The 21,850-nt window shown below is 54.7% G+C and overlaps 2 protein-coding genes across 4 annotated transcripts in view; both read left to right on the forward strand.

Moving 5' to 3' along the window:
* Window positions 1-61: 61 nt before the first annotated feature.
* Znf653 (zinc finger protein 653) lies at window positions 62-17,850 on the forward strand. The gene is given in 10 exon segments (XM_028872522.2): window positions 62-776; window positions 3,805-3,848; window positions 5,935-6,150; window positions 14,913-15,077; window positions 15,080-15,520; window positions 15,622-15,823; window positions 15,927-16,038; window positions 16,803-16,917; window positions 17,231-17,330; window positions 17,430-17,850. Coding segments are annotated over 10 exon segments (1,866 nt in total). The 5' UTR covers window positions 62-483; the 3' UTR covers window positions 17,608-17,850.
* Window positions 17,851-21,114: 3,264 nt separating this feature from the next.
* The window catches only part of Elavl3 (ELAV like RNA binding protein 3), a 36,282-nt gene continuing 35,546 nt past the window's right edge, over window positions 21,115-21,850 (forward strand). For 2 of the 3 annotated variants that reach the window (XM_028872520.2, XM_028872519.2), the window contains exon 1: window positions 21,149-21,554. In XM_028872520.2, the coding sequence (XP_028728353.1) occupies window positions 21,546-21,554 (9 nt within the window). In that variant the 5' untranslated portion in view covers window positions 21,149-21,545. Of the gene's footprint in view, window positions 21,555-21,850 lie in introns of all 3 variants that reach the window. The other variant, XM_028872518.2, reaches the window with a different exon arrangement.

Here is a 21,850-nt window from a genome sequence, read left to right on the forward strand (position 1 = left end):
TGGCTTGACCGTCCTGGGACCCTCCTTTTTTATTTCTCTCTTTAAAAATTCCGTTTATGTATTTATGTGTGGGAGGGGTGTGTGGCGGTCATAAGACTACTTGCTGGAGTTGGTTCTGGCTTTCCACCCTTTTGAGTCCCGCAAATGGAACTGGGATTGTCGGGTTTGGCGGCAATCGCTCTTACCCGCGATCATCTTACTGGCCTTTTATAAAAAACCTTTAAGATAGGGTAATGCTCTAGAATTCAGGAGACAGCGGAGGATAACCTTGAGCTCCCGGATCCTGCAGCCTCCACTTCCCAAGGAGCAGGGTAACTGGAGTGTACCTCTGGCCCGCGCATGCGCAGCTCCGGCTAGCTGTCCCCGTTTGGCGCCGCGGGCAGTGAAGAACCTGTGAGAAATCTCCCGGCGGCGCGGACTAGGCGCGCCACTTCCGGTCGGGGCTCCTAACAACGGGGGAGGCCGGTAACCAGGGTGGGGGGGATGGCGGAGCGGGCTCCAGAGCCCGGGGCGGAGGCGGAGGCGGGCGCAGGCGGGGAGGCGGCGGCAGAAGAGGGCGCGGCGGGCCGAAAGGCGCGGGGCCGGCCGCGGCTCACAGAGTCGGACCGGGCCCGGAGGCGGCTCGAGTCCCGGAAGAAGTACGACGTGCGGCGCGTGTACCTGGGCGAGGCGCACGGCCCCTGGGTGGACCTGAGACGGCGCAGCGGCTGGAGCGACGCCAAACTCGCTGCCTACCTCATTTCGCTGGAGCGCGGCCAGCGTAGCGGCCGCCACGGGTGAGGGGGCGCGGGGCCGGGAGAGGGAGGGTAGGAGGGGAGGCGGGGAGAGCGCGGCCCCGCCCCCGAGCTCGAGGCCCCGCCCCCGGCCGCCAAGCAGGCCCGGGTCTCCCGCTCCGGCGGCCCGGACCCCTCGCGCACCGCCCCCGCCTGCTGACTAGCCAATGCAAGCCTTGCCCCGCCCCTCTGCCCGCCCCCGGAGCGCTGACTGGTCCATCCTGGGGTCGGCCCCGCCCTCGCTGGCCTCGGCGGGGGCCTCTCAGAGGTGTGTGTCTGCAAAGGCGCTGGGCACCCTGGTGTGTGTGTGTGGACACCTTGCCTGCATGTGTGCATGTGTACCACGTGCTGCCTGCGGAGGTCAGAAGCGGGTGTCAGATGCCCTGGAACTGTAGTTACGGGTGGTTGGGAACCACCCTGTGGGTGCTGGGAACCAAACCGGTGCAGAAAGCGGTCCTAACCACTGAGCTCTCTCTCCAGCCAGCCTTTTGTTTCAACTGTCTTGTCAGGAGCTACCTACAGTGTCAGTAGGGAAAACTCCACCTATCCTGCTCCTTCTCACCCTGAAGACTTTGAAAAGGACAGTTAACTCGGAACTTCTTTTTTGTCCGACTTTCCCTGGGCAGAGTTGCTCCCCAGGAGCCAAGGGGCTTACGGGCTTAATTAATTGTTTATTGGTTGGTTTTTCGAGACAGGGTTTCTCTGTGTAGCCCTGGGTGTCCTGGCACTCGCTCTGTAGACCAGGCTGGCCTCGAGTTCAAAGATCTGCCCGTCTCAGCATCCTTCATGCGGGGACTAAAGGCATGCACCAGGCTTGGCATGAGGGTTCTTTTAAGATTGTAATATTGTGTGTGTGTGTGTGTGTGTGTGTGTGTGTGTGTGTGTGTGTGTGATGTATGTAGCCCCACAGGTGGAGATGAGAGAACAGCCGTGTGGAGCTGGTCCTCTCCTACCATGTGTGTTCTAGGGATCCAACTCGGAGCATAAATGTTTCACCACACCGTAGTTGTTCATATGTTGGTAAATGGACATGTGCTGCTTGCCCATACTGAGAAGCTGGCTCTGGAAGTATGGATGCCCCCCTCATATTTGAGACCCAGGCCTGCTTGTCTCAGTGCCCTCCAACACCCTTTGTCTGGGGTAGGGTGGGCCCTCTAATCAGACACAGGAAGAGAAGAAAATGGCAGAGCTGCCCAAGAGTGAAAAAGCCCTTAAGAATAGCGGGAAGGGGGAGTGCTTCCCACAGAGCTTCCTACTGCTTGTCCATAGCCATGGGGAGAAAGCTCAGCCTGGAACTCCAGCTGATGCCTCAACCTCCCCAGTCAGCTGACGCGCTGTGAATACCTGATTCTTTGATATTAACTCTACTGGTCTGCACAGACAGCTCTAGCCAGTCAGGGCTTTGTCATGATAACCCTGTCTCAAATAAAATACAAAATAAAAATGCAGAGCTTAGAAAGGGTTCGATTCACAGTGTGTCTTGTTCTACTCTTGTTTGCACTCATCTGTCTGACTCTGGGTGCTGCAGAGGGTGCCTCAGTGGCTAAGAGCACTTGTCGGAACTGGGTTTGGTTCCAAGTACCCACATTGTGGTTTGCAGCCATCTAGAACTCCAGTCCAAGGGATGCAGTGCCTCTTCTTACCTCCATGGGCACCAGGCATATGCATGGTACAGAGATAAATGCAGGCAAAAAATTATGCACATGAAATGATAAAATCATTTAAAAAGTTAGCCAGCCATAGTGCCACACGCCTTTAATCCCAGCACTTTGGAGGCAGATGCAGATAGAGCTCTCTAAGTTTGAGGCCAGCCTGGTCTACATATTGAGTTCCAGGATATAGCCAGGGTCACACAGAGAGACCTTGTCTCAAAAAGAAAAAACAAAACAGACAAAAAAACCCACTTTGATTCTGTGGGCAGTGATCAACCAGGAGCAAGGGGTGGAGTACCTAATATGTGAAAAGCTCGGGGTCCCACCCCAGCCTTTCAAGCACACACACACACACACACACACACACACACACATATACACACACACACACACACACACACACACACACACGAGGGCGCTTACACACGTACATACACGCACACGTCAGCATCTCGCCTTCCATGCATGACGCTCCAGATTCATTGCGTGTTTGTAATCACAGCCCTTCAGAGGAAGGCATTTGCTCCCAAGCCGCATGACCTTAGTTGATCCCAGGACACATGTGGCAGAAGAAAACTGACTCCTGCGAGTCCTCCTCTCCTCCATGCACAAGCACTATGCATTCCCTACCTCTGTAAATAAGTGAGTGTAACACATTATTTTGAAGATCAAGATCTTACACTGAAGCATGAAGAGTGAGAGCAGGCACAGGGAGGCCAGGAAGGAGGAACTTGTAATAATCCTCCTGCCTCTACCTCTTGAGTGCTAGAATTATAGGCATGAGCTACCACAGGGTTTATTTAGTTCAGGGAAAGGAACCCTGGGCTTTGTGCATGCTAGGCATGTGCTCCAATATTTTCTTCCTATTATTTTTTCTTTATCTTGCTTTTTGAAACAGGGTTTCCCTCTACCTACAACCTAAGCTGGCCTTGACTTCTTGATATAGTCCAGACTGGCCTCAAGTTCATGATCCTCCCACGCCTGCTCTCTAAGTGCTGGGGAGACAGGTGTGCACTACCGCTTCTGACTGATATTGTCAACTGATGGTTGGTGAAGTTTGTGGGTACAGAGGCTGACTCTGAATACAGGGCATGTGCTCCCACGGGGTAGGAACCAGGGGGCCCTCCTAGCCTTCCCCCAACTCTTCTACATCCCATCTGCCAGGGACCTTCTGAGTGCTAGTGTTCTCTGAGTTAAGTAATGGTAAGAAGCCTCCATTCAGGGCTCCTGGCAGGGGCAGGTACCCAACCAAGAACTGCTGGAACGGGAACAGGACAGCAGAAGTTCAGACTCCATCCCAGAGCAGATGAACTGCTGTCGTTTCTACCAGGCCAGGACTTGAGCCCCAAATTCACCCTCACCACCTCTCTGTGTTGCAGGAAGCCTTGGGAGCAAGTCCCCAAAAAGCCAAAGCGGAAGAAAAGTAAGTGGAGCTGCAGTGGGGGGCAGGGGGCAGGGGGGAGCATACACAGACCATAGCCTACAAGTCGCCATCCTTGTCCCTTTGCTGCACGGGTGAAGAGCCAGCCCCTGCCCTGCCTGCTCGAGGCAGAGTGTGTTAGGTGCCAGATGGGTTGACCCTGAACAGGCCCCAGCCAGCGTGACCTCAGTGCCTTGCCAAATCTTTAGGCTGCCGATCTCTAGCATGCCCAGCCAGGTGGTCCAAGAGGGAACCACCTGGTCGCAATGAGTCCTGCTCTGCTTCCTTTTTGATACATGGGTTTCAGTGTAGCTCAGGTTAACCTCAAACTCATTCTACAGCAGAGGCTGGCCTTTATCCCACAAATGCTAGGCTGATTGGGTGTGCCACAAGTACAGTTCACGTGGTGCCAGTGATGAACCCCCAGTTTTGTGCCGTACAACTAAGCCACATCCCCAGCTCCTAATGAAAACATTCCTTTCCATTTGTTTATTCTTTTGGGTGTGCGCATGCACATGTGTGCACATCGCAGGGGTGAAGTCGGAACACCTTATGGGAGTTGGTTCTTGCTTTCTACCACATAGGTCCTGAGTATCTAACTCAGGTGGGTCAGGCTTGGTAGCAAGTCACTTACCACCGAACTATCTTTTTTTCTGGCCAGTTTTACTGTGTAACCCAGCTAGCCTCAAAAGTCAAAGTCACCCTGTCTCATGGGATTACAGGCATGCGTAGCCATTCCCGTTCGCAGCTCTGGCACATGAGCTCTTGGAGGCAGAGGCAAGTGAACGGTCTTAACTGTGCAACCACCCAGGGCTAGGGAGTGCAGGCTGGCAGTGGAGCCGCTGTTGAAGTCCATGTCACTGACGTGGTTCTCATGGGCACACTCCCTCGGCCCGAACGCCTCTCCCTTCCAGCCTTGCCCCATCATCCTCTCACAGGCCCTAACCTTGCTGTGTGCCCTCGTGACCTCTTTGCCCCTCCTGCCCCTGTGGCAGTTGCCACAGGTGGAATCCTGGTTCTGCCCTGGCCACTCACTTAGAGCTGCCCAGCCAGACTGTGACCAAGCCAAGATCTGATGCAGGCTGTTTGGCTCCTCTCTTGCCACCCTCCAGCACCCTCACCATGTCTGGTGAGTTCTTACCCTAACTAGCCCCAGGGAAGCAAAACTGTGACGTCTCTGCCTTCGTGGGGCTGTCAGTCTAGTGGGGGAGACAGACAAGAGGCATCTGAGGAGACAGCCACAGGCAGCCTCTTTGTGCTGTTAGAAACAAACCAAAGTTAGCTGAGAGACTCTGGAGAGCATGGTTTCTGAGTGGAGGGTACATGTGGAGCGATCTCTGAATGAAGGCCCTGAGCAAGGCTGTTACTGCAGGATTAGGGTACAGCCTGTGCAAAGGCTGAGACAGGACCGAACCCAGCTCATTTGAAGGACAGCTAGGGGGCCATGTGCTGGAGGGAGTAAAGAGAAGAGGAGGATGGGAGGGAGGGAGGGAGGGAGGGAGGGAGGGAGGGAGGGAGGGAGAGAGAGAGAGAGGGAGGGCATGGGACCTGACACACTGTATAGCCTTGCTAGCCGCCTTGGCCTTCTCTCCTTCCCCTTTTGAGGTGGTAGCCAGTGGATTCTGAGCTGAGAGGGGCCATGCCCTGCTCTCCTGGCTCCCCCTTGTGGCTGTAGATGGCAGTGTGAGGGCACACATCTTGAATCCCAAAAGAAACAGATAAAAGCTGAGCAGTGGCGCACACCTTTAATCCCAGCACTGGGGAGACAGGAGCAGGCGGATCTCGGAGTTCAAAGCTATCTTGGGCTACATAATGAAGCTCTGTTTTTTTAAAGGGAAAAGAACCAGCTAACAACTATTTTGCCTCTAGCATGTGCCAGTCTCCACTTTCTGTGTGACGTCACTCGGCCAGGACAGGAGCTGGCTCTCTGGGTCCCAGTTGTCTCTAGGTTGTGTCACCTCTCCAAGCCTCAGTTTCCTCTTCTGCTAAGTGGGAGTGGGAGTCAAGAGGCTGTCTCGGACTGTGGGGACTGTTGGCCCCGGGGGATGGAGCACCTGTCCTCACGTCCACCTGGACCCTGTGTCCACAGGGCGGAGGCGCAACGTGAACTGCCTGAAGAACGTGGTGATCTGGTATGAGGACCACAGACACCGGTGCCCGTATGAGCCCCACCTGGCTGAGCTCGACCCTACCTTCGGCCTCTACACGACGGCCGTGTGGCAGTGTGAAGCTGGCCACCGCTACTTCCAGGACCTGCACTCTCCGCTCAAGCCCCTCAGCGACTCAGAGCCCGACAGTGACAAAGGTGAGTCTTCAGGGCAGGGACACGGGAAGTAGCAGGCGGGCATGCGCCTCTGCACTCTCCCGGGTGGAGCAGCCCTGACTGCCCTCAGCCTCGGAGCCGGCAGAGTCCAGTCAGCCTGGCCTGGCCTGGCCCTTTGCAGACTTGCAGTCTGTGAGTCCCTGCCAAGCTGAGCAGAATGCTGTTGCTGTCCTCCTGTGTACTAACAACCTTTTCATTTCCTCGTCTCTCTCAGCTCTCTTCCCACCTCGCCCTTCTTCTCACCCCCCTTTGTTCTCATTAGCTGGGTTACTAGTTTTGGTTTTGTTTTAAATATTTTATGCATTTTTTTCATTTGTTCTTGGCTGGCCTGGAACTTGCTATTTTAGACCATGCTGGCTTTGAGCTCACGAATCTGCCTGCCTCTGCGTCTTGAGTGCTGGAATTAAGGTATGCCCCCCACACTCAGTCCTGTTGGCTTTTCTTAAGTCAGGGTGTCTCTCTGTAGCCCAGGCTGGTCTGGAGTTTCAGACATTCCTTCTACCTCAGCGTACCAAGTACTAGGATTACAGATGTGCACACAAACCTAACCCCTCACTGGTATATTCTAGGCAGGTGTTCTGCCACTTGGGTATGCCCTGAAAGACCCTAGGCCCATGCTCTTCCACTGAGCCACACATCCTCAGCCCCACTCCCTTTTTCCAGCCCTTCAAATGTTTTCCCACTTTTTCTTTTATGTGTATTGTTTTTGCTTGTGTGTGTCTGTGTATCACAGTGCCTTTAGAGGCCAGAAGTGGTTTTATATTCCCTGGGACTGGAGTTACAGGAGGTTGGGAGCTACTATATGGGTGCTGGAAATTGAACCCTGGTCCCCTAGAAGAGCAATCAGTACTCTTAACCTCTGAGCCATCCCTCTGGCCCCTTCCAGCCCTCTTTTTAGTTTTGAGATAAGGTCTCACCAAGTTACCCAAGCTGACTTTGAACTCTCTGTAGCTCAAGTAAACCTTGAATTTGAACTTGAAATCCTTCCCAGCATCCCGTGTAGCTAGGATTACAGACCTGGGCCACACTCAAGCTTCTTTCCTGTCTGTGATCTTCTGTTTCCTTCCCACTGTCGTCCCTGGATCTGTCGCATCTTCTATCCCCTCCCTCCCTCTCCTGTCCCACACAAGTCACACTGGGCTAGCTGCCCATGGAGGCTGAAAGGGACCCTCAGGAATGCCCAGGAACATCCTGGTGTGGGCAGTGAGGACGCTGCATGCTAGCTGCCTCAGGACTTGGCATGACTGACCAGGGCTCTAGGGCCAGTTGCCAAGTGCTGCGGCAGGCCTGAGGGTGGGGTCAGTCATCGCGCTAAGTCTGTGCTGGCAGGCATCACCAAGCAGGTGGCATCCCAGCTGGCTGAGGGGAAGCTGAGATGAGAAGTACTCCTGGTGGGCCCCACACCCACAGCCACCCTGCTGGGCCTCGGCTAGTCTCCAGAGGGCAGGTGTCTTAGTTAGGGTTCTCTTGCTGTGAAGAGACAACATGGCCACGGTAACTCTTATAAAGGAAAGCATTTAATTGGGGTTGCTTACAATTCAGAGGTTTAGTCCACTATTGCCATGGTGGGACATGGTGGTGTGCAGGCAGACGTGGTACTGGAGAAGGAGCTGAGAGTTCTACATCTTGATCCAAGGCAACAGGAAGTAGACCGAGACACTGGGCGTGGCTTGAGCATATATGAGACCTCAAAGCCCATCCCCACAGTGACACAAGGCCACACCCACTCCAACGAAGCCACACCTCCTAATAGTGCCCCTCCCTATGAGCTGATGAGGCCAGTTACATTCAGTCTACTAGAGCAGGCGCCCTGTGCTTTGTGATTAGCACCTGTCCCCTCAGTGTGGGCCACTGGAGGCCCTACCTGGGCCATCTGACTCCTCCCCATAACCCTGTCATTTGTCCTGCTCTGGAGCCCTTGAGGAAGCCCAGGAGGACGGGGCTGGTCTATCTGGTACCTTCTTAGGCTATGATGGTGTCATCCCAGGGCCAACACTGACCTCCACAATTGGACTGTTGGGAACGGGTCCTGTGGTTCATTAGCCATGTCTGCCCAGGCAGGGGTAAGGAAGCGTCTTTGCTCCTGCCCTGGCCTCCCCACCAAGCACCTCTCCCTACCTTGGCCATGCCTGGGGTGGTCTTGCCACCTCTCAAGAGTCAGCCTGAGAACCTTCTGCTGGAGCTGTGAAGTCCAGCTGCACACAGATGTTGGTTTTCATGTTTGGTGCTTGGGGTGGAACCCAGAGCCTCACAGGTGATAGGCAAGCATTCTGCCCTTGAGCCTTTTGGGAGCCAGGGATGGAGCACCAAGTTACCCACACAATTTGAATTCACTCTCTAATGCCAGTAGGCCTTGCAGTAGCGATCTTTCTGCCTCGTCTCCTTAGAAGCTGGGGTCAGGGACTGGTGCCCCAGGCCTGGTGTGATTACAAATCCTTCAGGGACTTGCTGGGAGCTAAGATGTCGTAGGTGGCAGGAAGGCCTGTTCCTCTTCCCAGCTACCCTGTGGCCCTCGAACCAGGATGGTGTCTGCATGCCTGTGTGAGTCAGCTTTCTGTCACTATACTGAATGCCCAGAACAACCCACGTAGAAAAAGAGAAGGCTTACCTAGGTTCCAGAGTTCTGGCACTGTTGGGACCTGATGCTCAGGGATAGCAGCAGCGGCCATGCCTGCAGGAAAGAGCCACGCACCACAGCCTCTGCCAGAGAAAGCCAGAGGGGCGGAGGTCCCACCGTTTCCTTTAGGGCCCCCTGTGACCTGAGTCCTCAGGCTCAGCTGCCTGTTAAAGGCTCCACCACTTTCTAATGGTGCCATTTTGGGAAGCATGTCTTTAGAACAGGAGCCTTTGGGGAACACTTAGCCAACCATAACCATACCTCAAGGGCCACTAAGAAGCTAAAAACAAAACAAAGCTTCCTCTACCCTTTGGGTCTGTGTTCTTAGTAAACAGCTCCAGTGCCAGTTGGGCTGGCACCAGAGTGATTCTGGGGCCCAGAGTGGTGCTGTGAAGGCAGGCCATGCACACAACTGCAGGCAGGTACCAGTCCAAGCTCTGGAGCCGTGGCATGCCTCAGTTGTGTTACGAGCATAGTCAAAGTCCCAGTCACTCCTGGCTCCCATCCCTTCAGTCTTTGTGTGTGGAATTTAGTAGCAAATACCCGACTGAGATGCCGGGCCTTGGCTTAGTGGCCTGGGAGTGGGAGGGGTGCTCTGCCCATGGGCCTCCTTGGTGTGTGAACATGTGTGTGTGCATATGAGTGCAGGCGCTCAAGGAGGCTACAGATCTTTGATCCCCTGGAGCTAGAGTTACAGGTGGTAAACTTTCAGACATGGGTGTTGGGACTGAACGTCTGCAACAGCAGTATATGCTTTTAACTGCTGGGCCATCTCTCTGGCCCCTCTGTGGCATTTCTCTTCTAGAGCAGAAGCAGACAATAAACAAAATAAGCAAGTACATCATCAAATGTTCTGGAAGGGGGCTTGAGACAGGTGATCAGGGTGCCTCCCTGGGAAAGTCGATGAGCTGACACACTCCTAACCCACTTGCCATCTTGTACCTCAGGAGTCAGGTTCTTTGGTCCTGTGGCTCTAGCCTCCTCCTGGGCCTGCCTGGATGGATGGTAGGGCGTGGGGGTGGGGGTGGGGTAGGTAGGCCCAAGGGAAACCATATCTGCTGCTCCATTGGCTGGAACCGGAGCTGGGCCATATCATAGGAGATGCGACCAGCAGGGTATGTGTGTACAGGAGGAAGAGCTGGCCTGTCTTGGCAGGAAGTGATGAGCAGATTAGGAACTGGGGGACGAAGCTGCTCCTGTTGCAGGGATGCTGATGCCATGACCAGCATCTGTAGGGATTGAGGAGGGGCAGTTGGGGCTGTGGGTGGATGGATTTTGGATGCAGTCCCAGCAGGTTTTGCTGACAGATTGGAAGTGGGTGTGAGAGAAAGTCAAGGATAGCCCCAGGACGTTGGCTTGAGCCACAGGAAGGACAGAACTGCCACCCTGTGAGGCAGGACCACCTGTGAGCAGCATAGTTCTGCTGGGAGGAAGGCTAGTGGGCAGGACCCAGTGTCCCTGGGTGGATTCGGAGATGGGGGGGCAGAGGGTGCAGTACCAAGATCTTGGGGCTCAGTAGGGAGGCCCAGCTCCCCATGAATGCATAGGGTCACCAGGCCACTGGTATAGCCTATGGTGTCATAGAAGCCGATACAGTTCAGGGGCTAGGGTGGTGGCTGAGCTGGGGAAGTACTGGCTGTGCAGGCAGGGGACATGAGTTCAGTTCCCAGCACCACATCAAACCAAACAGGTGTCATGGCGTGCTCTGTAATCCTAGTGGGGGGAGATCAGACAGGAGACTCCCCACGGCTCACGGACCAGCCAGCCTAGCCAAAATGGAACTCCAAATTGAAGGAGAGACTCTGTCTCCAAAAATAAGGTGGAAGCCAGGCGGTGGTAGCGCACACCTTTAATCCCAGCACTCGGGAGGCAGAGGCAGGCGGATCTCTGTGAGTTCGAGGCCAGCCTGGGCTACCAAGTGAGTTCCAGGAAAGGCGCAAAGCTACACAGAGAAACCCTGTCTCAAAAAACAAAAAAAAAAAAAAAAAAAAAAAAAAAAGTGGAACCAGATATGATAGCACACATCTTTAATTCCAGCACTCGGGATCGCTGTGAGTTCAAGGCCAACCTGGTCTACATAGTAAGTTCTAGGCCAGCGAGGACTACATACTGAGACTCTTGATTCAAAGTAAAGTTAAAATCTATGAATAAGGTAGGTAGAGAGTGACTGAGGAAGGTACCCAAACTTAGCTTCTGACCTCCACATGTATCTGTACACATGTGCACACATATGCAGACACACAAACACACATATACACAAACCTGTGGTTCCATACTCAATGCACATGGGGCAAGGTCCACATACGTGAGCTCACTCCCCACACACTACAGTACAGGCCTCTTTTATTTTGGGTGCCTTTTCCTTTCTGGTTTCTTGAGATGCTAAATCCTTGCTTCCTTCCGTTTCCTTTTGTTTGTTTGCTTCTGAGACAATACAGTATAGAAAGAGTAATTTGTATTGTGTCAGGTGTTATCAATTATTTAAGGCAAATGAAGAGTGTGTATAGGCTCTGTGAAGGTTTGTTTTATTTGTTTAATTTTTATTACATTTATTTGTTGGAAGGACCGTGTGGCGTGGCACTTATGTGAATATCAGAGGACAACTTCATGGGGGTTGGTGCTCACCCTTCCACCATGGGGTCCTGGGGATCAAACTCAGATCCTCAGTCCTGGCGTGGCGGCAAGTGGTTTTACTCACTGGGCAATCTTGTTGGCCCTGCTTATTTTTTGAGACAGGTTCTTATGTATGCCAGACTGGCCTTGAATTCACTATATAGCCAGGGATGATCTTGAACTTCTGATAGTCTAGCCTCACCACCCAACCGCTGGAATTACAGCACCATACCCTGTTTATGCAGTGCTTGAGATGGAACCCAGAACTTTGTGTGTGTGTGTGTGCTAGGCAAGCACTGTACCACCCGAGCAACATCTACAGCAAATACTACATTTAAAAGGTTATGTAAGTTAGGCATGGTGATGCACATCCCTACACTTGGGAGACAGAGGTAGATCTCTGCAGGACCGAGGGCAGCCTGGTCTCTAGAGTGACTTTCAGAACAGCCAGGGCTACTTAGGAAAAACTCTGTCTAAAAACGAACAGTATGAGTGTGAGTGTTTGCCGGCATACATATGTGCACCACATGGGTGTCCAGTACCTGGAAAGGCCAGAAGGTCTCAGATCTATATAGGCAATTGTGCACACCACACGGGTACTGAGTACTGCACTCAGGTCCTCTGCAAGAGCAGCCAGTGTTCTTAGCCACTGGGCCATCTCTCCAGCCCCCAAATACTGCATTTCATATACGGGATTTGAGCTTCTGAAAATTTCAATGTCAGCTTGGAGTTCTAGAAGCAATCCCCTTTGAACAAACTTCTAAAATCTTTAGAATTTCCTCAATGGAGGAAGGTTTTGCAGTGTTTGTAAACTAACACAATGAGTAGTTTCTTGATTATTTTTACTTCATCGGTATGTATGTATATATGCACACCTACGTGTGTGTGCATGTGCCAGAAGAGGGCATCAGATCTCCTAGGGCTGTTGAGAGCTTCCTGGGGATGAAACTGGGGTCCTCTGGAAGAACAGCAAGTGCTCTTTAACCTTAAGCCGGGCCATCTCTGCAGCCCTGATAGCAGTGGTTTTTGTAATTCATATGGAGCCACTTTAACAAGGAGCTCTTTGGAATACCGCTCAATCTCTGCCAGTTAGGTGGTTCTGGGTCCCACACCTACATAGTTGCTGGATGGGGACTAGACATCTAAAAGCCCAAACACAGGACTGGAGGTAAGATGTAAGCCAAACACCCACCCATCGGGGAGGGGCTGAACATTTGGTCAGAGCTCTTCTGAGGCTGGGGAGATAGCTCAGTCAATCAAATGCTTGCTATACAGGAGCATGAACATGAGTGTGGGTCCCCAGCACCCCCAGAAAAGCTGAGTGCCAGCCAGTGAGATGGCTCGGCAGGTAAAGGTGCTTGTTGCCAAACCAGATGATCAGAGTTCTATCCTCAGGAGCCACATGGTGGGGGGAAAGAGCCAACTCCTGCAAGTAATCCCCTGGCCTCCACACAGACACCATATGCAAATAAATAAATGTGAGAAATACAAAATAATAAGGAGGAGAGATTGAAGAAGACACCAGACGTCCACCTCTGGCCTCCACACACGCGCACACACACACACACACAGGCACACATGGCTCTTGAGCAGAAGGCCCCTGGTGGCATGGTGCTGAGATGGAAGCTCTCTCGGAGATGTACAGAAGCTGAAATCTGTCACCAGGAACTGGGTGCTGTGACTCCAGAGTTGCTTTCTCCTGATCATTGATAATTATAACCTCATAATAAAGTTGTGATCATAAGCAGACAAAAGGGAGAACTTCTAGAGTTCCATGAATCATCCCAGCAAGCCATGGCACCTGAGAGTGGCATCATGGAACACCCAACTGATATCTGGACAGAAAGACACCCAGGGTGGTCCAGGACTTTCCATGGGCATCAGAGTAGACAGTCTGGTGACAGAGCCTTGACTTAATGGATTAGAAGCTTGCCCCAGGTGGATTGTCTCGGAATCCTATGGAATTAGTTGAAATGCTCTTGCAGAGGACCTGAGCATTTGACATGACTCTAACTAGTGTAAGAATCAGAGTGCTGATGCTGGGTGGTGATGACGCCTTTGATCCCAGCACTCAGGAGGCAGAGGCTGCAGGCGGATCTCAGTGAGTTTGAGGCCAGCCTGGTCTCCATCTGTATTTCCAGCAAGGGATACATAGTAAGACCCTATCTCAAAACAACATAAAACAAGCCAGAGAGACCAAGGGAGAGCAGTGTGAGAGCTGGAAAAGAGACCAGTGATTGACCCAGCCCGCCAGGTCAGGTGGCACAGGGACCTGAAAGTCACAGTTCCTAGTTCCTGGTGACATAGATTCCAGCTGCTGCTACTGCCACCACCACTAACTGCACGCCCCCAGGTGTGTGTGTGTGTGTGTGTGTGTGTGTGTGTGTGTGTGTGTGTGTGTTCACCTGTATGTGTGGGTGGAGGCCGGTGGATAACCTTGGGTGTCATCCTCAAAAGTGTCATCTTCCTCTTTGAGACAGGCTTTCTCACTGGCCTGGAGCTCACCAATTAGGCTAGACTGTCTGATCAGTGAACCCCAGGGGTCCTTGTATCTCTGCCTCGCCAGTGCCAGGGGTGGGGAGCCTACACCTGTGTCCCACCAAGCTTGACCTGACATTTTAAAATTGTTTCACTTGTTATTAGTCACATGTGTATGTAGCATGTGTGTGTGGTGTCTGTGGCTCATGGGGAGACATGCAGCCACAGAGCATGTGTGGAGGTCAGAGGACAACTTTGTGGGGTTGATTTTCTCTCTCCACCTTTGTAGTGTATTAGTTACTGTTCTGTTGCTGTGATAAAACGCCATGACCAAAGGAAAGAATTTATTGTGGCTTATAGTTCCAGAGGTGTAAGAGTCCATCTGGTGGGAAGGAGGCATGGCAGCCGAGCAGGGGGCTGGGCTCATATACCCAACTACAAACACAAGCAGAGAGGGCAAATTGAAAACAAGGGAGGCTGCGTAACCTCAAATCCTGCCCCTAGTGATGCACTTCCTTCAGCAAAGCTACACAACTTAACCGCCCCCCAAACAGCGCCACCAACTGGGAACCAAGTGTTCAAATGCCCGAGCCTGTGGGAGCATTTCTCATTCATACCACCGCACGGGGTTCCAGGAACCAGACTCGGGTAGGCAGGCTTGCAGGCACGTGCCTTTAACCACCAAAGCACCCCAACAGTCCACACACAGAAATGTAAAGATTTGTTTTTATTTTATGTGTATGAGTGTTTAGCCTGCATGTATGTAAATACACCACATGTGTGCAGTACTCATGGAGGCCAGGCGAGGGTGTCAAATCTCCTTCAACTGGTATTAGAGACTGAATTAGCCACCACATGGGTGCTGGAAACTGAACCCTGGTCCTCTCCAAGTAAGGACTCTTAAGCACTGAGCCATCTTTCTAGCTCCCATACATGGATTCTGGGGATAGAACTGGGGTCCTTGTTTTTGTAAAACAAGCACTTGAGTCCGAGCCATCTCCCCAACTAATAACTGTCCCTTTCCCTCTCTCTGCAGTGGGCAATGGCCTGGTGGCTGGCAGCTCTGACTCCTCCAGCTCTAGCTCCAGCTCTGACTCGGATGAGCCGCCTGAGGCCCAACCGGCCAAAGCCTCAGCTGCTGCTGCAGTCACCCCTGCCAGCCCCCCCGGCAGCAGTGGGCTGATCACTCAGGAAGGAGTCCACATCCCTTTGATGTCCACCACGTGGAGAGCCTGGCTGAGCAGGGCACCCCTCTGGGCCAGAACCCCGCGAGCAGTGGGCCTGAGGCCCTGGAGACGGTGGTGTGTGTGCCTGTGCCCATGCAAATGGGCACCGGCCCTGGCACCCTCTTTGAGAACATGCCCCAGGAGGCACTGGGTGAGGTGGTGGCCAGCTGCCCAGTGTCAGGCATGGTACCTGGCTCCCAGGTGATCATCATTGCTGGTCCTGGCTATGACACCCTCACAGCCGAGGGCATCCATCTCAACGTGACTGCTGGCAGTGGCACTCCCAGCAGTGGCCTGGGTGAGGAGGTACCCTGTGCCATGATGGAAGGTGTGGCAGCCTATACACAGACGGAACCCGAGGGTACCCAGCACAGCACCATGGACACGACCTCCATAGCCAGCATTGAGACCAAAAAAGGTCTGGGGGTGCCACTGTGGCCTCTGGAAGGGGTTGGGAGGGATGGCAGAGGGGAAGGAGTGGCCCTCAAAGTGAGCTCCTTGACAGCCTTATCCCCACAGACACCGCCCCGTGTCCCCCCGTAGAGAAGGAGGACCTGTATACGCTCAAGGAGGAGAAAGAGGATTCAGTAGCCCCAGAGCTGGTAGAGCTGGCAGCCACCATGCCCGAGAATGCAGAGGCAGAAGCAGATGTGGATGGAGAAGAACTGGATGGCAGTGACATGTCAGCTATCATCTATGAGATCCCCAAGGAGCCAGAGAAGTGGGTGCTGGGATGGGTGGGTGGGACCAGGGTAAGGAGCAGCTGCAGGCTTATAGCCCACCGGGGACTGGCACCCTGATGCCACAGGCTCCTTCCTCTCCAGGAGACGGCGGAGTAAGCGGTCACGGGTGATGGATGCTGATGGCCTGCTGGAGATGTTCCACTGTCCCTACGAGGGCTGCAGCCAAGTGTATGTGGCTCTCAGCAGCTTCCAGGTGAGGCCACCCTGTTGCTAGGTCCAGCTGGCCTGGACCACGTGGCTGCATGGGGGCCCTACTGGAAGTCAGTGGTGCAGGGCCTGCGTCCATGAACCCATTTCATCCTAGCTGGCCTTGCTGGACATCTGGCTTCCTCAGCCCCCCCCCACACACACCTCCCCATGCAGACACAACCACCTGGCCTGACCAGCCTCCCCAGACCACCCTCTCGGTCTTCACAGGAAGACCACCCAAGTCCCAGGGGCCAGCCATGCATGGAAGCCCAAAATCCGTACACAACTAGAAATCTTCCTGTAGTTGGCCTTCTGTGGTGTGGATGATATACCCCGGGGCAGACAAGGGTTTCCTCATCCTCCACACAGAAGGCAGCACCAGCAGACCGTTGAACTGCTGAGCATGTAAGCACCCAGGCTGTTGTCATGGGTTAAAGAATGAAATTACAAGAAACAAAATGAATCCAGTCCCCCAGGCAGTGCAGCATCTGTGAGGCAGCAGCCAACCACTCTGCCTCTGAGCCTCAGTTTCCTCCTCTGTGTCGTGGGCTAGCAGCAGGAGCCTACCAAGGTTAACTGGATCCCAGAGCTGGGACTGGTAAAGCTGCTCTTTGAGCCCAGTGCTCCCGTCCAAGCTGGACACTGGAGTGCCCCTTCCACTTTCCAGTCTAGACAGACTGGCTACTGTCCCGGCTACCTGCATGCCTTCCCATCTTAAGAGCCCCCAGGTGGGCCCGTGGTACCCACTGCTGCCCCTCTCACCCCTAGAACCACGTCAACCTGGTGCACCGAAAAGGAAAGACCAAAGTGTGCCCTCACCCTGGCTGTGGCAAGAAGTTCTATTTGTCCAACCACCTGCGGCGCCACATGATCATCCACTCAGGTCAGGCCCTGGCCCCCGCAGGCCAGCTGTGATGCACATGTGTAAATCCCACGCTCAGGAGGCCTGGGCTGCACCATGAAACCCCACATCCCTATACCCCGTACTGGTTTTCATGTGCATTTGCCCCAAGTCCCAACATGGGTCACATTCCAGGTCAGCTTAGCTTAGCAGTCGGCACCTTGGGTCAGGAACCACAACCCTCTTACCTGCTATGATTCCAGCGGACAACAGTTCAGGGGTGGGGGGGTGGGGGGAGCGTGCTCCTTGCAGCCACCTCTACTGGGCAGTGTCCTGAGGCTGCTGCCACCCCCAGGCGTCCGAGAGTTCACTTGTGAGACCTGCGGCAAGTCTTTCAAGAGGAAGAACCATCTGGAGGTACACCGGCGCACCCACACTGGAGAGACGCCCCTGCAGTGAGTGTCGGGGTGCTCGGGAGGGAGGGGACCTGAGCGGCTTGCAGGGGAGTCTCAGCCGGTGGTGACCTGCCCCTGGGCCGTCCTCCCGCCACACAGGTGCGAAATTTGCGGGTACCAGTGCCGGCAGCGGGCATCGCTCAACTGGCACATGAAGAAGCACACAGCAGAGGTGCAGTACAACTTCACGTGTGAGCGCTGCGGCAAGCGCTTCGAGAAGCTGGACAGCGTCAAGTTCCACACACTCAAAAGCCACCCGGACCACAAGCCCACCTGACCTGCCCGCGCCCACGGACCTCAGCCTCTATTTATTTGTACTCTTGGACATCATGCCCAGGCCTGTCAGAGCCCAAGACAGCCACTGGGGCTGCCCCAACCGCAGGCCGGAAGGAGGCGTTCCCCGCTCGCCCTGGGCAGGTGCCCCACCCTGCCCCCTCACATCCCACCCGGAGCTGGCACCTGGGACTGCACTGCTGAACTGTGTCAAGAGCACAGAGTGAGATTAAAGTGAAGAAGGAGATGTCCTTCCCCAGGCCTGAGTAATTGTGGGGGCTGGGCACCCCTTTATGACCAGTTAACCTGTTCCCATCCTGACCAAGGCTAGATTGGAGGTGGCTGCCCTTGGGTAGCACACAGGGACCTTTCCTGTTAGCCTCTGCTCCCACAGGGTGGGTGGGGAACCAGAATCCCGATGCCCACACCTCCCATATCTCAGAATATTGATTGCTGGCCCAGAGGACCGTGGGAGGAACTAAACAGTTATCACACACTTGGGGACACCCAAATGAGACATCTACACTGGGACAAGCGCTGGGCAGAGGATGGAGTGAGGGTTGGGTTAAGGGGGTAGGGGGCTTCCCTGAAGAAGTGGCTTTTGCTCTTGTGCCAAAGTGACAAAGAGAATCGATTCCTGTGTGGGAGGATGGCTAGGTGTGTCCTGCCTGGAACAGGACCTGGCCCACTGAGTGCAGGGAGATCCTGGGGAAGAAGGCGCCACCACCAGGTGGTGCGCCAGCCCTGTGGACGGACCCGGGGTGGTTGCCACCACGTGACCCAAGGGAGCACGGCGCGAGCTCTGGCACGTGCCCCTGGGAGCCCTGCAGCACCACGAGCAGATTGGTCCCGATGGGGTGGCAACAAGACTCAATTTCCGCCTGGGACTCGGGGCTACATCAGCGTGGGGTAGAATTGCGGGGCTGGCCTAAGCGCTCCAAGAGCCCTTCTCTTTACTCGCCCAATAGGAGCCAGCAGTTTCCATGGGAACCGCGGTGGGGCCTTTGCCCCAGGAAGTAGCTTGGCGGCAGACACTGACTCCCAGCCGAAGGGAACGCGGGGGGCAGGGCGGGCGGTTGTGGGCCATCGTCTGGGTTGGGGGTCCTGCGTCGGCAGCCGAGTTGCTCCACAAACCCCAGAGGAGCCACTTGGGAACCTGCTCTGCCACCGCCCCTTCTGTGTGGGCCACTCTGATTGGCCTGCCCTCTCCAGCACGGCAGCACCTTCGGCGTGTGCTCTCTCATTGGCTCAATCTCCAGGGCATCTTGCAATTGGGTCTCTCGAGAGCCATTCCTGATTGGTTAAATCAGGCTGATTCGCACTCTTCACAAGCCGGGTCGTGAAGGGGTGCACAAGAATAAGACCAGGGCTGTGGTGGAGATGGCTCATGGGTAAAGGCGTCTGCCTCTCAAGACTGGCGACCTGAGTTCGATTCCTGGGATCCACATGGTGGAAGATGAGCCCTGAATCCTGAAAGTTGTCCTCTGACCTACACACACACACACACTCACTACACACACACACACACACACACACACACACACACTGCTAAATTTGTTTAAAAAACAAAAGGATGAGGCTAGGCTGGGGACAGAGACTCGGGTTGGAGGATCTGGGTTGGAGGATCTGGGTTGGAGGATCTGGGCTGGAGGATCCGGGCTGGAGGATCTGGGTTGGAGGATCTGGGCTGGAGGATCTGGGCTGGAGGATCTGGGTTGGAGGATCTGGGCTGGAGGATCCGGGCTGGAGGATCTGGGCTGGAGGATCTGGGTTGGAGGATCTGGGTTGGAGGATCTGGGCTGCCGCCAGCGGTGTTTTTCACCTTGTCGGACCGCTGTCTGTAGTGCTGAAGCCTTGCTCAAGCCCCAATCCTGCCCCAGGAAATGCAGTAAGGAGGCGTAGCCCTCCAGTATCCTAAAAAGGGGGCGTGCTTCCACAAGACCAGCCACACTTCCAGAAAGCCAGAGTTAGCCGCAGGCCTGCCAAGCCTTGCTGGTCCAAGTTTGGAGACCTTATCTATGGTCTCTCAGGCTGCGTGACTCTAATAGGGACCGTGTAGAACCCTTAGCACAAACCTCTTCACCTGCTTCGGAGCAGCGAGGCGTAGCCCTGCCAAGGAGGGTACCAGTGCCCACGTTCTGGACCCTAGAGTGCTTGGTGCACTCAAAACCCACACGGTCTAGTTTCCTCCACAGTCGATATAGTTAAGACCACCCTAACTGCTAGATCACTTCCACTTTTCCTTCTTTCCTTCCTTCCTTTCTTTTTCCTGTTGCTGTTCTTATTCAGTTGTTGTTGTTCATTTTTAAGGAAAATCTCAGGCTGGCCTGGAATTCAGTATGTAGCTGATGATGACCTTGAATTTATGACCTCAGCATCTCAAGTGTTGGGATTACAGGCTTTCAGCATCATGCCAAGTTTATGTGGTGCGAGGGATGGACCCCAGGCTTCATGCATTCTAATAACTGAACCATATCCCCAGCCCATTTTTAATAATATTATTAAATAAATTAATGTTATTTAATAATTATTACTATTAGTGTGTGTGTGTATATGTATGTGTGTGCATACCACGGGTGTGTGTGTGTGTGTGTGTGTGTGTGTGTGTGTGTGGAGGTCAGAGGACAACTTTGTGGAGTTGGCTCTCCCCTTCCACCTTTATATAAGTTCTAGGGATCAAACTCAGGTTGCCGTCCAGCATAGTGGCAATGGTTTTAATCCCGGCACTTGGGAGAAGCAGATGGACCTCTGAGTTCAAGGCCACCCTGAGTTCGAGCAAGTCTCTTCCTGCTGAGCTATCTGTCCTTTTGTTTTGGTTTATTTTGTTTTGTTTTGTTGAGAAAGAGTCTCATGTACCCCAGGCTGGCCTTGAGCTCCTGATCCCCCTGACTCTCCATCGCCCAAAGCTGGTCTTACAACCATGTGCCATTGTGCCCACTTTATTTTTTTTCTTTCTGTTTTCTTGTCTTTTTCCTTCACTTTTGAAAAAGACAAGATCTTCCTAAGAGGTACACAACAGCCTGGAGCTTGCTACGTAACCCAGATCAGCTTAGAGTCTTGCGTAGCCCATGCTACCCTCAAACTACCAAGGATCCTCCTGGCTCACCACCCAGTATTATTTCTAATATCAGCAGAGGTCATGTGGATGAAACCTATTCACCTCGGACCTAGCAGCACGGGTCTGGGTCTTTGTCCCTTAACAACCTTCTGATTGTGTTTGGGCCATAGAAAGCTGTCTTCACCCCTTCCGAGTTAGGTCCTGGACCGAAGAGGGAACCAGAGCGGTGTCAAGACAGGACTCAGGGTCCACAGGCACCAGGGAGCCAGAATCCGAGGCCTCAGCATATTCATTCTCGGCATTCCGAGTCTGCCGGCACGCACTCGCTTCCACCTGCCGCGCCGTCGGGAGCCGGGAGGAGGCGGGGACCCGCCGACCCAGCCAATGAGCGACGCCGGCGCTGGCAGCTGCCGCTATAAAGGGCTGGGGGCGGCGGCGGTGCGACCCAGAGCGCGGAGCGCGCAGCGCGGGCCGGAGGGAGGGAGGGAGGGCGGGCGAGAGGCAAGGACCCGACACTCGGCACCCGGCACCCGGCAGCGGACAGGCCGGACCGAGGGCCCACCGCAGAAGGCAGAGCTGCCGAGATCTTAGTAGGGAAGGGCGACCTCTCCGGGCCCCGCGGGGCCGCGCACTGGGCGTCCTCCACCGCGCGCCCGCTCCCTCCATCCACCTGCCGCCGGGGACCCGGCCGTCGGCGCGCGCATCCCCAGGCTCGGGTCCGTTCCCGGCCCTCGAGGGCGCCGCCGCCTCCATCTCCGCCTCTGCAGCGTCCGCAGCCGCAGACGCCCGGGCGGGACCCCGGCGTGAGCACCGGGCGCCCCCCCAGGAGTGCACGACCCCCGGAGCCGCCCTCGATACGGACCGCGCCCACCGGGCACACAAGAATGGTCACTGTAGGTACTCCCTTGTCGCTGCGAGACGAACGCGGGAGGGAGGGGCTGAGTCTGGCTCCACGGAGACGCGGTGGGGGGGGGTAGGACCAGGCCTAGCTAGGCCTGGGTGGGGGGGTAGGACCGCGCCTCGGGCCTGAGAGTGGGTACAGCCGCATCCGGAGTTCTGGGGAGCAGAGCCTGGTCTGAGAGGACTGGCCAGCCGGGCTGTGTGCGGGGTGCCCTCGGCCACCCCGGGGTCTGGATGGCCCCTCTCTGGAAGGCTGTGGGGGAGGGGCCGCGGCGGCGGAGGATGTTTC

The sequence above is a fragment of the Peromyscus leucopus genome, chromosome 7 (assembly GCF_004664715.2).
Source record: "Peromyscus leucopus breed LL Stock chromosome 7, UCI_PerLeu_2.1, whole genome shotgun sequence".
Taxonomy (NCBI): Eukaryota; Metazoa; Chordata; class Mammalia; order Rodentia; family Cricetidae; genus Peromyscus; species Peromyscus leucopus.